This window comes from Chaetura pelagica, unplaced genomic scaffold, assembly GCF_000747805.2.
Source record: "Chaetura pelagica isolate M959 unplaced genomic scaffold, ChaPel_1.0 scaffold288, whole genome shotgun sequence".
In the NCBI taxonomy this organism is placed as follows: domain Eukaryota; kingdom Metazoa; phylum Chordata; class Aves; order Apodiformes; family Apodidae; genus Chaetura; species Chaetura pelagica.
The window spans coordinates 2,498,954-2,512,798 of record NW_009954190.1 but is presented as its reverse complement, the minus strand read 5'-3'; the positions used below and the strand labels follow the sequence as shown (position 1 = coordinate 2,512,798).

The window sequence follows — 13,845 nt, the reverse complement described above, 5'->3', positions numbered from 1 at the left end:
TTTCCCAGTGGGGATTTTACCAACAGAAACCAATTTCTTAGTATGCTGGGGGTTGTATAAAATGAAGAGTTAAATTACAGCTGTGAATCTGAACACTGCATTTAGCCCATGCCCTTCTCAGCATTGTTGCAGTGTCTTACAGATGGGTGCCCTTCACCCAGACCTGCCTCACAAGGTGTTCATGTTGCTGTGTGAAGGAACAGCCTACACACTTGAGAGCTGGGAGAGCTCAGAACTTCAAGCCATATGCAGATAGCACCAGCTGGAGGACTGTCTCAGAATTCCAGAGCAGAGAAAATGAGAATCAGTCCATAACTGATTTTTTTACTTCCAAATAAATGTCATAAAACTTAACCATTTCCTTCTCAATGTCTTCTGGATGTATGTTGCAAAACCAGAAGTTTCAGAGTGGTGTTATTTTCTGAGGCATCCAGACAAAACATGACCAAGGAAAAACACTTTCTGAGGGAAGATGACTAAAAAAAATATTTTAATCTGAACTACAACTGCATATGTATTTTATATTTAATTTTAAGAGGTGAACTAAAACCATTGAACATAGTTTTCTTCCTAAATGAAATATTTGTTGTTGTTTAGAAAGTCATGATTGGTTTAATATAGGGCTTAACACTGAATGACTGCCTTTTCCCCAGGTATAATTCTTTTAGCAGGAAACTAATAGATGTGTTTGTGGTAAGTGGAGAAATTGCTGAGGTGTATAGACATTTGCAGTGCAGTAATTACCAAAAGAAAGAATTTCTTTTATAGGAAGGTATGAGAATTGACAGACTCAAACATCAGATTCCAGTAAATTATATAGAACTACACAAAACACATGCATCAGTCAGTCCCTTTAAATAACCACCTTCTTATATGAGCTGGAAAGGCATAAAAGATTCCTGTCCTGTATTTCAGGAGAAGGTCAATACATGAGTGGTCTTATCGAAAAATAATAGCAAGGGATTATGGTTGGATTTAAACTGACCAAAACAGCAATAATGTCATTGAGCTTTGAAAAGATACTGTTCTCCCGTAAAGCAATATGTGTTGGAGGTGTTGCACAGCTGTCACGTGTGAAATAGGTTATTTTGAACTTGTCATACTTGACTGACAAGTATCATTCAGTGCTCTACTAAAGCATAAGTAATTTTCTCACTTCAGTCATTTCCTTACTTCGGAGATCAAAATTCGATACAAATATTCAAGAAAAAAATGTAGGTAGTTTATTACATCTGATTTTGAAAATTTCCATTTGTTGGTTAATGTGTGTTCATAGCCCATTTGGTACATTTTGCGGAGTCACAGAGGTGCAGGAATGAACCAGTTACAAGTAGCTACTTTGAGTGAAGGTGGCATTTAGAGGTTGGTTTGCAACAGAAAAGCATGGACTGAAAGCACTACTGTGTTAAGGTGGTAGGATTTTCTGCCAGGTGTGAGCAGCCTGCTCCTGACCCAACAGGACAGTACACTCCTGAAGACCCAGGGAAACCCTAAAAGTCGTAGTTTCCCACAACAATCTCTCTTAGATGTAGAAACAGGTATTTTTACTGTTGCTCTTAAGAAGCCCACTAGGTTGACAAGGAACACAGCTGAGATTTAGGGGTGACAGGCTACATTCAGAGCATCATGCTGGATAAACTAAATAGGTTTGGGTAGATGCAAATTCAGATTTTTCTCTTCCTTTTTCACAGCAGATATTTGATCCAAATCTGTTCTAAGAAAATGCCTTTATCACTATACTGTAAATTGTTATGATCTTTAACAGTATTTCTGCAGTGATGTTTTTCGTTAGATCTGGTGCTTTACACTGGAACCAGGATTCAAGTCTTCTTGAAGTAGGCAGGAGCAACTGAGTTATTCTGACTTAAAATCCAGTGAAAAAAGAATTTAAACAGAGTAGCAACTTTAGTATAGCAGTTGAAGAGAGGTTGCTTAGGATTAGGCTATGTAGCCCAGAGTTTAACAGATCCCTGTGGAAGGAAGGACATGCAGTGTTAAAACCTTGTTCCAAATCAGATTGCATTTTAGAAGCAACTTAGGTGCTTTGACAGTATGAACGCTTGGGAAGCCCACAGAGTTGTAGGACGTAATCCTGGTTTCCTCACTTAGTCCCATTCTGCAGGATCCATTGGCTCCTAAAGAATGTGTCTGCCTGATACTTTAACACAGATAGCTAAATGGATGTAATTAATATTTTAACTAAAACCAGGGGGGTATACTTTATTTTCCTCAATTGTATATATATTGAACTGGTGCAAGGCAGTTAGGCAAACCCTAAAAGGGCAGTAACTATTGGAGTGAATAGGTAACAACTGAGTTATTCTGGGCTTAATATTACTAAGAACTGTATTTTTAAGAGATTTTAATGATGTCAGAACTACCAGATGAGAAGAGGACTCTTTTTTAATCTTGCAACTTTTTATCTGTATTTTTGGATATAACGCAACTCCCTGAATTTAAAGTTAAACATATAATTACGTCTTTTTTAGGATTAGAGTCTTGCTGCTCTTTGTATTTTTTGCATCTTAAAATGATAGTTATTTGTGTATTTGCTACAGATATTTAGTCAAGGGAGAAGCATAACATTTATTAGTAGTCCTAGTCATCTATTATTTCCTCAGAAATTACTTTTTTTTATAAGAAAGGCTAAAACAAATCAATTTCTGTAGTAAGTTCAGGTACTAGGTAGTATGGGTGAATTGTTAAGATCGAATTGTTAGCTTTTTTCCCCATACATTGCTGTCAGGGAATTCAAGCACACCAATTTGCTGATGGAGTTACATATAAAACAAATAGTATATATTTCTTTTTAATTTAAAAAATGCATTAGAGCACTGTTCCTTTTGTCAACAGTGTATAACCTAACTGTATTATACTAGGAATTTTTTTTTTTTTTTAATTTTTAGTGAGTTATGGTTCGTGATTAGCTTGGTCATGATACTTTACTAGATTTAAGGCCTCTTTAAGAAATGTCAAAGCCTTAACAGTTCATTCCATGACTATTCTTTTTTTAGTGAAAGAAGTATGTATTGTGATTTGGGGCGTTTTTATTGTTGAAATACCTAGTTCTGCAAGTAGTTGTGGACTGCCTGACTGTATAAATACTGGAATAAATTTAGACTTTCAGCCCTGAAGTGATTACTTAAAAAGAGGAGAAAGAGGAAGAACAGGTTAGTTAGTAGAACTCCAAAGGGAAGCCTCTTCGTGCGTAGTAGCTAAATGCTGTACAACTGGAAATACTTTAATGTAAAATCCAACGTAAAAGCTTCATCAACTACATGCAGAAACACTTAAGAATTTAGGTGTTGTTTGTTTGGGTTTTTTTTATCACAAATTTAGTCTTCTCCCTATAGCACATGCATTGAATTATTTGAGTTGGCTCTAGAAATCTATTTTAGCATAGCTAGAATCAGGGTACCAAACTTAAAATGGGCACCTCTAATATAAATTATATTTGCCAGGAAAAAAACCCACCTTTGTATTTCTGTGTGGGTAAAAGGTTCCCATAGGAATGTCAGCTGGTGTCTCTCTACATCTGAACAGATAAAGGAAATCATGAACCAAACAAAATATTTTTGTTAGTCTTGTAATTAATTTTACTCCCTTCAGTAACATATCCTTCATGGATATGTGAAGAAGGAGAGAATTTAAAAGATAAATCTTTAGAATTTAAAAATGTTAAACCAAGTCCCCTTCCCATCTTGTTCTTTGTTTCCAGAACACCACAGAATTCCCACTTTGGAATACTCAAATTGGTTGCTGGGGAACATCAACCAGACTGGCTACTTTAGAGTTAATTATGATATTAGGAATTGGAGGCTGCTAATTAATCAGCTAACGAGGAACCATGAGGTAAGCTCCTCTTCTCATCCCTAAAATCTGCTTTGATAGGTGAACCTGCACTGTTCCATCAATCTAAATGGTTCAATTTTTGTGCTTGCCCCTCACAGGTTATCTCTGTCAGTAATCGAGCAGGCTTGATCGATGATGCATTCAATCTAGCCAGGTACGTTTTCTTGAAGACAATCTATCCTCATACACACTGCTGCAATAACTCATGCAATCATTAGCTCAGCAGTTGAGTGTGTTTCAAAGTTATATATGTTTTAAATACACTTTGGTTCTTTCCTCCCTGTTTTTTTTGTTTTGGTTTGTTTTTTTTTGGTATTGCACATGAACGTGGTCTGTAGCACATTCACTGCTCTTGATCAATAATTGCCGGAGGGTATTTCCGAGTCTAGAGAGATCTGATCAATTTTGCAGCAAGTTCAATTTAACACTTTGGTGATAAATAATCTCTTTCTTTTTCTCTAATGAATAAAGGTTTTTTCTTCTGTTTCTCCCTAATTTCCTGCCTCTCCTTTTTTTTTTTTTTTTTTTTTTAAATCACCCTTGTGCTGTATTTAATTTATGATGGAAGACACCTTCAATCTTCAGGAATTTTTTTTGCTTGACTTGTATTGTTATATCATTTTCCCAGTACCTTTATTTTCTTGTAATCTGGTAGAACAGACTTTCTCATGCAGAATGGAAAATTCCTTTGACCATTTCTGTAATATATACAACATTTTCTGTTTTACTACGGTCAGAGTTAATAACATACACAGTACTGGTTAGGTAATACCTTCTTTACAAATTGAGGCAACAGAAGTTTCTCCATTTTGAAATCAGGACATCCAATATTCTGGTAGTGAAATTGTAAAATGAGAGGAAAGTAGTGGAACATGTCAAACTTTTTGATTTTTGAGGTGCCTGGGAACACTGCGTTAGTAAAATACTGTGATGTCAAAGGCAGCCTGAAAAGAATTCCTGATATTTCTGTTTGCCAGCATATTTATAGCCATATTTGAGCAGGGGCTTGTGAGAATCGGCAGTACTGATGCACATTTCACTACAGTCACTGGAGATGTTTGAGATTCAGGCACAGTGTCACACAGAAGTTATGGCTTAGTGATGTTCCAGCATCTCTGCAGTAAAACATAGTTCTGTGCTCCACCACTCTGTTCCTGCTGCCAGTGCTAGACTGAATATATGACATAAACTAGTGATTAGCCCTTACTTAACAGTCCAGAGATGTACTAGTGCAGGAGGCATCACAAGGAGAGAAGGAGTACCCATTTGCTTTTTGCACTGCCCTTCATTTTTGCCTGTGGCATCTTCCCATTGGCAAGAGTAAAGAGCTAGAAATAGGTAATTACTTCTGACTTTAGGAGACTGATTTGTGAGCTCTCTGGGTAGTAGAATATTGCATAGTATTCTGAAATATCTAGAATATTAGAAGAAATACAAAATGTTCAGTAACCTAACAGTCTGTTTTTTCTTCGGTGATGGCACCTCAGAGAAGTTGTATGCAGTTACACAGAATCAGTGTGGCACTTTCTTTTTTTTTCCATTCACTGAATGCAGTCAGATGCGGCTAGATTTCTCTGAAAATCTAGAAACTGAAACCAGCTGTTTCTTAAGCCAGTTCTTGTAGGTGAGTGTTTTTCTTCTGAGGTAGTACTGAGCCAGTGCTCTAGGATGTCTTGTTCATGAAACGTAAAGGCAAGGTCTTGATTAAAGGCCCAATCTTCATTGTCTGCCAAGATTTTCTTCCTAAAAACTACCCAGGGATTAGATGAGTAATGCATTCCCCACTTGCTTTCCAAAGCAGGATTGCAGTGGTGCTGATCCTGCTGCTGTAGGTAACTGCACCAGAGCACTGCCAAGTCTTTCACAAGGCTTCACATTGTAAAACCTTGACTTTCTTTTGTTAACCATGAGCTGTAGCAGACTGATTCTGCATTTCCTAGTTCTGCACCATGGAAAAAGTAGTTGAGCCTAAATATTTACAGTCTATAAACATGTGCATACATAGATACTACTTCTGGGGAAATATTCTTCCAGTAGGGTTATATAGCTAGATTCTTGTCTCTGAAATCTCTGCACAGATTCCTGTCAGTATTATCTTGAGTATGTGCCTTACAAGCCAGTTTGGTTGGAGGAAAGAGGTGCATGTTTGCAAACAGTACATTTGTGTTCCTCATTTCAAGAACACCAATAAGATATGTGAACCTGGCTAAACTTGCCATGTTGTGTATACTTTTTGTTGATCTGTTTTTACTTTATTTATCATCTTTCCTATTAAAAAACTGCCATACAGTTATGATGCTGCTGCTGTTAGTATAACTGGCTAGCTGACTAAATGGTTCCTTTTTAAGAAGAATTTGGTGAATTTTATTTTCATTTCTCTTCTCCCAGACAAGGAGATACCAGGAATACACCTAATCCTTGCTATATTCCTGATCATGAGTAGGACTAGAGAGGCATTAGGAGACTGTTAGGACTGCGTTGGGTGCAGACCTTAATGGTGGAGTGCCTGAACTTCTAGGAGTACAAAAGCAGATGGAAAAGCTCTTGCTGGGACAAGTGCTAGGGAATCACATACTGAGGCTGCAGTGCAGCACAGCTGCCCCTGCTGCGTTGGCTGCTCTGATGTGACACAGCACTGTTACTAAAGCAAGCTCCCAGGGCTATGAAAATAATGTAAACCCTTTAAATTTCCTCAAAAAGTCAGTGTTCACAAGGTCACCATCAGCCTGAAAGCAGCTTAGGTTTCCCCACTTGGGCTGTAAGGCACAGTGCAGAAAGTGTCTTTACTTTCTCGTGGAGCAGCACCAGTTTGGTTGTTACTTGCCTTATGGATTCAGTCTCATCTCTGATACCCAATGTGCGTTTATCCCTGCCCATATAATGTTGCATGTTGGGGAGATTAAATGCATATGATTGTCTCTGTGACATGAGAAGAGGTGAGTAACCTTATTGACCAGGCATAGAGATAGTAATTGGTAATTTGGACCAGACTTGTGAGAACACTTTAAGGGCAATGCAGTCCTCAGTTGTGGTCCCTAGTTGCACAGTTGCGTTACCATCTTGCCTGCAACTATAAACATACGTATTGATAATGTCCATTCCACACCAGAAGACTTTGACTCATTTTTTTCACTATCCAAATATGATATTTCTATGCAGTTTTACTGATAATTTTGTTTGTGGAACAAGTACATGTCTTACCTTTAGTAAAATTTAATAATATTTAGATCTGGAGAAAGGTGAAAAAATGGCCCATGTAAATTATTTTGGAGCACTACATTTTATTTTATTTTTAAAAAGGTGTGTTTGATTTCTTTCCTCCAGAATGTTTGTTATCCTTTTACTGTCCAGTATAATGATTTCTCAAAAATAAACAACGTAAATGAATTGATACCTCCAAGGAATATTTTAAGCTCTATAACTTTAATTTCATAAAGTTTTGCCCATTTTAGATGGAAATATATTCCTTCTTCTTTCTTCTTGATGTATTTTGGTTCCATAAAATTAATCAAGCAGATTTGAATTGCATAATAACAATAAAGAAAGCTTTGGCTTGCCCACTGTGTTTGAATTCTCACAAGCTTGTTGGTTTTTCAGATTTTGAAGCGTAATTCTGTTCTCAGCTCTAGTATGCCCTGAGGATCTGGAGAGCTGTAGCCTTGGCAGTAACATATAGAAATACACGCCCCAAATTCCGGAGCAAGAATAGTGCTTTGGCACTCTCCCCTTCTTCTGGAAGATCCTTTATCTTTTGGAGATGTTTTGTATGGAATTTCAGTTTAATTTGAGAATATGTTGATTGTCGTAAATGGGGTGTGTTGGCTGAGAGAGGAGAGCGAAGACAAATAGAACTAAACTTAAACTGAGCAGAGGGCAGTTCAGATAGTTCAAATAAGTAGTGTCACATGAAATAACAAAGATCCTACCATTGCTTGAGAGTGTGAGGAACGCTGTCACCTTCTTCTGTCTTTGTCTTTCCATAGGATAAAGGGTTAGTGAGTATGTGGGGTGCATTGCCTCCCACTTTACTTTAGGCATCCCAAAGGTAGACCTGTAAATCTGAGCTTCTCACCTTGTATTGCATTGACAGTTATTGGAAAGAAACATGCACCTGACCTCTCAAAGCTACTTTATGTCATTGTATAAGATAAATTATCCTCCTAATGTCAGGGGTGTTGTTGTGTCACTTCCTTGCTGGACTCTAAATCTTCAGATTATTCACTTCCCTGTATTAAACTGCTTGACTTAATCCAAAATTATGACAAAGAAGCAAGTCTGGTTTGTATTCAGTGTTAATCAGTGTTGGATCAGATGTGAGTCTGGATACCTATTTTACTGTCATGTAAAACAGATACTGTGCTTTCCAGTTCTGGAAGAATCCATGAGTTTTATCTCTTGAAACCTAATGTGTGTCACATGCCCTTTTGGTCCTGCCTGCACCGCAGTCAGCTCACTGTGTGCCAAGGTGTCACCTGCTTCGTTTGCATGCCAGGAAACCATTTTTTTGATGCTAACAATCTGTCATGCTATTGATTGCTATCTTGTCTTCTGTTCTGCAGTTGAAGAGATAGTGATAGAGTTCCTTGGATACTCAGATTTTCCTGGTGGTTCCCTTTTGGGTGGGTCATATGCCTAGTGACAGCATGGTGCATGTCAAGGCTACACTCATTGGTTGCAGATTAACAAAGGCCAAAGATAAAACTTGACAGTAGCTTTTGCATATTTCTTAGCTGCATTTCTTTGATATTTATCAGCAGCTTTTTCTTAACTGAATTAATGAGAAAGCATGTGGTAGTGTTGTTAAATAATTCATAGAATCAAAGAATACCAGGTTGGAAGGGACCTTCTGTATCAGCCAGTCCAACCTTTCCTGGCAAAAGCACAGTCTAGACAAGATGGCCCAGCACCCTGTCCAGCTGCATTTGATTCCAAGGTTGATGCCAGGACTAAAATAACAAAGTAAGCTAATGCCCACTCCAGATTACCTTCTCATTGACTTGGAAAGAGAAATTAATTTTAAAAATAATTCTCAGTTAATCAAGTATAGCCTTTGAGATCTGGGAAATTATTTCTTTAGGACCCCTTGTTTTACTTTTTTTATTTAAAAAAAGGCCAACAAATCAAAGCCAACCCTCTTCTTATTCCTTAAATTAATTCCTGGGTGTGAAGTATTGCCATGCAGGCAAAACCATCTTAACATTCAGCTACCTGATGCAGCACCACCCCCCATAAAGATTAACTGATCTTATTTCTGGAAACTAAAAGTTATATTTTAACTGAGACTAGTTTATATGCTTTCATATAAAATCCAGAATTATTACTGTTGAATTGGAAGAATGTTTTCTTGAAGTTTCTGGTGGAAATATGTGCATAACAAAACTAAACTACAGAGTTGAAGTGATCTTCGTTGTTGTTTTCCTTCTCCAGAGGTTAAGAATTCATTTATTGTAGCCTTTTAGGTCTTCCAACATACCTGGGCTAATTGGTTCCATGTTCCACTTGTTAGTGTTACTTAAAGTTCTGTTCAGTGTAGTGTCAGGCAAAGTCAAGGCATTTGAGGGCCTGTTTAAAACTCTGGGGCTGGATAGTAAGTAGTTGACAAAGGCAGAAGTTCTCATTTATGCCAATTAATGTACTTGAACATGTTTCAAAATTTCAACAGCCACATCCAGAGTTGGGTTGTTGACCTTGTTTTGCTTGGGTATTCATGATCAATAATATAGGGGCCATTTAAATGAATAAAATGTAGTTTAACTCCAGCCCTCATTATTATTCCTGATTGCATTTCCTCATAGTTCAACACAGAGGCAAACAACAGGTATGTTAAGCAGCTCCCTTAATTAGTGCCTCTGAGTACCAGCTAAGGAAGCGAGTATTAGATCAATATTTTGTATCATGCTTGAGTAACAGCAGTATAGATTTACTATTTTAATAAATGAGGCCTCATCTGAATTATTTCAGCAGATACCATAGTAACTCTCTTTCACTGCCAGGCAGATTTTGGGGATGGTTCACCAGAAATTGATTTAGATATGGCTTCCTACAAAAGTTATTGTATTTCCTTTGACATAAATACTGTCTGAATGGGCCAGAGCATCTGTGCCTTTTTTGGAGAAAACAGAAAGCTGCAAGTATTTCAAGGTAGTCTTCATTCGTTCCATATGCTGTGTGTCAGTCCATAGGTTCTCTGACGTATCACAGGCTTTATATCTGCTTTACCTGGCGATACACTTTTCAGCTGACATTTGCATGTGTTTGTACGAGAAGAGTCAAAGCAATTGAGAGGAAGCACACTCAAAGTCAATTCTGCTTTTGTGGTGTGTATCTGATTTTGTTGCATAACTACGAGCAGTAAAGCAACTTTCAACAGCACATTCCAGGGGCAAGAGCATCCTGGACAATAGAAAATCCTAAGCCTGGCTAAGAGCCAGGGAAGAAACTGGAGGAGACTCCTCCGCATGTATGAAAGTGAAACTGTAGATCTGAATTCTTTGCAGAGTGTTTAATGCAAGGGGTAGGTCTTGGTTTCTTATACATCTATCCTGTAGAACTGGGTGATGTTGTTAATCCACATTGCCACTAAGTTTGCCTGTGCTTTAATTATTTCTGGTACTTCTAAGTTATGATAGCAGTAATTGTTTATCCTGTAAACTATATTAACTCTATTCTTAGCTGAACACAGAATAAACTGTCAGGAAAACATAGCTCTTGTTCCAAGGAAGTGAAATAATTATTTTTAGCTAATGATTGTTAGTCCATTGTCTTTTAATCCTGTGTTTTTTGTCTCTTATAGTTCAAGCAGGTATCTGAAGTGAGCTTGGTATGGATATATCCATGTTGCAGTGCAGGTGGCTGCAACTGGTGTGCAATGACAGAGGTGGGGAAGTACGTGGAATTTGTACTAAGAACATTAAGTAAACCAGGTCTGAATTACTCTTCAAGAGAATGTTTAACTTGAAATCTGAGGTTATGCAAGAGGAGGACAGTCTTTTGACCTGCGTGCTAAGGTCCTTAAAAAGCAATGTTGTGTTAGTTTAGCTTCTTCCTATTTGGCTAGAAGTGTGTGTTCCTCTAGCTAAGAATTGAGCAATAAATGAGAAGAAGGACCATGTTATGACTAAGGCACTGCATGGAGACTTGAGAAATCTGGGATGCTGTTTCTACTATAGACTTCCTAGGTGACCTTGGTAAAATCACTTAAACTGTTTGTGTCTGCTCTCTGTCTGTAAAATGGAGATAAGAGAATAGGTGAAGGTTTATGAGAATTTCAGAGTCCTTTATTATAAATATGATTATAGGGAGTTTCTTATACCGAAATAATATCCATATCTGTAGATATTCTGGCAAACAAAATTTGGATTGTATTTTCAAGATTAGACTTAGGTGCTTTCCATGTGAGCTTTCTAGCTTTTAAACACATATTTCACTTGGTTGACCACTATGCAAATTATAAAGATTAGAACAGGAAAAAGAATATATAAAAAAATATTGTGCATGATAATAAATGAACTCTATTCTGAATTTCATCAAACATGCTGTCGTGTCATAGATGTAATTTACAAGTTAAGGAATAGAAGCCTTCCTACAAAAATAATCAAGAATGAAAATACACAGCACTTTTAATACTTGAATAATCTCAAATTGACATCTATTAGCCCCTCCAACACTTTCAAATGTCTTTAGTTAATTTATGAGTGTAAATGACATACTTCTCAAACATCAGGGTTTCAGTGATGATGCAAAGCGTGACATACCTAACTTATTGCATAGCCTTAATTTTCAGCAGTAAGATTCTTCCTTTCATCTTCCATCTTTTGTTTGTTTGTTTGCTGTGTTTTGTTTGTTTTCGTTTGTTTGTTTGTTTTTTATGGGGAAGAAGAGGAAAGGAGAGATACCGAACACACCAGTTTCAAGGATTTTTTGTTGCATTTTTACAAAAACAGAGGGATTTAGTTTGGAGGGTTTTTTCAGTTTTCAACAAAGTTTATTAATTACATTTAATATTAGCCTTTGCTTATGTGGCAACTGTAAAACTGTGCAAGATAATTTAAGCCACATAATACTCTGATAATTACGTTGAATTTGAACTGTTCTTTGTAAGATGCTTCAGGTGCTCTTGTGTGGAGTTGAATGTCTCTTGGCAAATCAACAAATATTTTGCATGTAAGAAAACATAGTAATAAGCAGGCTTCACTTAAAATGGTCATAGTCTGAATCCTGTGATGCTGGAGAGACTGAATGCTAATTAAAATTAGTATTTAAAATGAGCTTGTAAGCTAAATGTTGTTGTTGTATTTGTCAAAGAGCAGATGTGCATTCCTGTCCTATTTACATGGAAGTCCATAGCTGGTAGAAATCATAATGCCTCTATTAAGTCACTTTGGATGTCTTAGAAAAACAGAGCCCTTATGTAGTCATAAGTCAGCTCAGCCCAGGGAGTGGAAGATAATGTAGATTTTTTTTTTGATACTGGAGATCACAGGGCCTTTTTTTAAAGGTTGCCCATTAGTTTTCTATGAGGAAACATTTTTCCGGCTTCACTTGTCAAACATGGATGCTAGTCATCACAAATTTTTAATCTTTGACTTCCCATTCTTGCAGGAGTTGAAGGAGAAGTCTGTGACTACAAGAGTTAGTTTCCCTGCTTTACCTTGCTCAAAGCATTTTTAGATGTCAAGGTTCAACATACCTGTTTTCACTCAGCTTCCAAAGAATGGCTGTTAAAGCACTGTGGGAAAGAATATCCAGAATACATCAGTGGGGAGACCAGCCCTTGGTAGGTCCAGGAGAAATTAATAGGCTTAGAAAAGCCAAACATGATTAAATGTAATTGTTCATTGGCACTAAACGTCTCGTTGAATTATTCTAATCCACACACTTGAGTGTAAAGTTGAAAGAATGAATGTATTAATAAGAATCCTAATTTATTTTAAACTGTCACTTTATGGGTTAAAGAGTACAGTCTAATTATTGATACATTACACATGCACAGATAGAGCAATGAAGTTAATCCAAGTTGCACATCTATGTTCTGAAGAGCTGCGTTTTCCCTCTTCAAAATTACTCAGGCAAAAAGCTGGTAATGTTTTACATATTTCACAAGAAACAGACAATGAAGGATGAGTTTTAAACCAGCAGCAAGTAAATCACCTAATTTCCATTGTTTCAACAATGCATACCAGTTCACTGCCAGCTTGGATTTTCAAATTTTGATTTAAACGCGTGACTTGTAATGACTTTTTTGGGAGGTGGGATCAAGGGATTTATGGTGCACTTGTATGTGGGATTCTCATCACTGTAAGGCAACCCTGTCATTTTGTGACAGAGTCTGTTTGACTGGTGCTGGATTTATGATAGAAATAATTCAGAACAGAGTAATAATTTTCCCTTGGCAATTACACTGCCATTTGGTACTTTGTCCCTAAGGGGAAAATGAATGTGCTGGGATCTGTCCATAAGTTCAGCAGCTCAGTGAAAAGAACAAATCAAGGTCAGAATGCAGCTGAATACACAGTGATGATTCATAATATAATCTAGATCTCCTGCTTTTATCTGACTCTTTAAAAGCTCACCTAATTTAAATACTGTTTTTGATTGCTGTGAGATTTTTACTGGGAATTCTTTGTCAGGGATATTTCCTTACCATGTCCAGTGGTAATGAAAAGTTTGTTGCTTATTTTCTGTGTAGCAGTGGTCACCCTGGCAGTTTCTTCAGTGTAAGCAGGATAGTACCTTGCTAAGTGTTGGTGCTTTTATGATGTTGTATAATGTCATACGTCACTTAATATATATTTAATTTTGAATGGTCTTTCTCTATCTCTACACTTGTCATATAAATGGAATATCACCTTTTCTCCACAGTTCATCAACAGCCTCCTTAGGCATGAAAAACCTGATGGACCACAATGTTTGTCTAGAAGTAACTAATCTAATAACTAAAACAGATCTCTTTGCTAGTCTGTGTTCCCGTTCTCCTGTTCTCCAGTTCAGCAG

At 37.1% G+C, this 13,845-nt stretch overlaps 1 protein-coding gene across 1 annotated transcript in view; it reads left to right on the top strand.

Annotated features, from left to right (window-relative positions):
• Positions 1 to 13,845, top strand: part of TRHDE (thyrotropin-releasing hormone degrading enzyme) — a 205,995-nt gene that overhangs the window by 161,477 nt on the left and 30,673 nt on the right. Inside the window, exons 10-11 of the mRNA XM_010003071.1 lie at positions 3,719 to 3,852; positions 3,951 to 4,006. Coding sequence (XP_010001373.1) covers positions 3,719 to 3,852; positions 3,951 to 4,006 — 190 coding nt within the window. The remainder of the gene's footprint in view (positions 1 to 3,718; positions 3,853 to 3,950; positions 4,007 to 13,845) is intronic.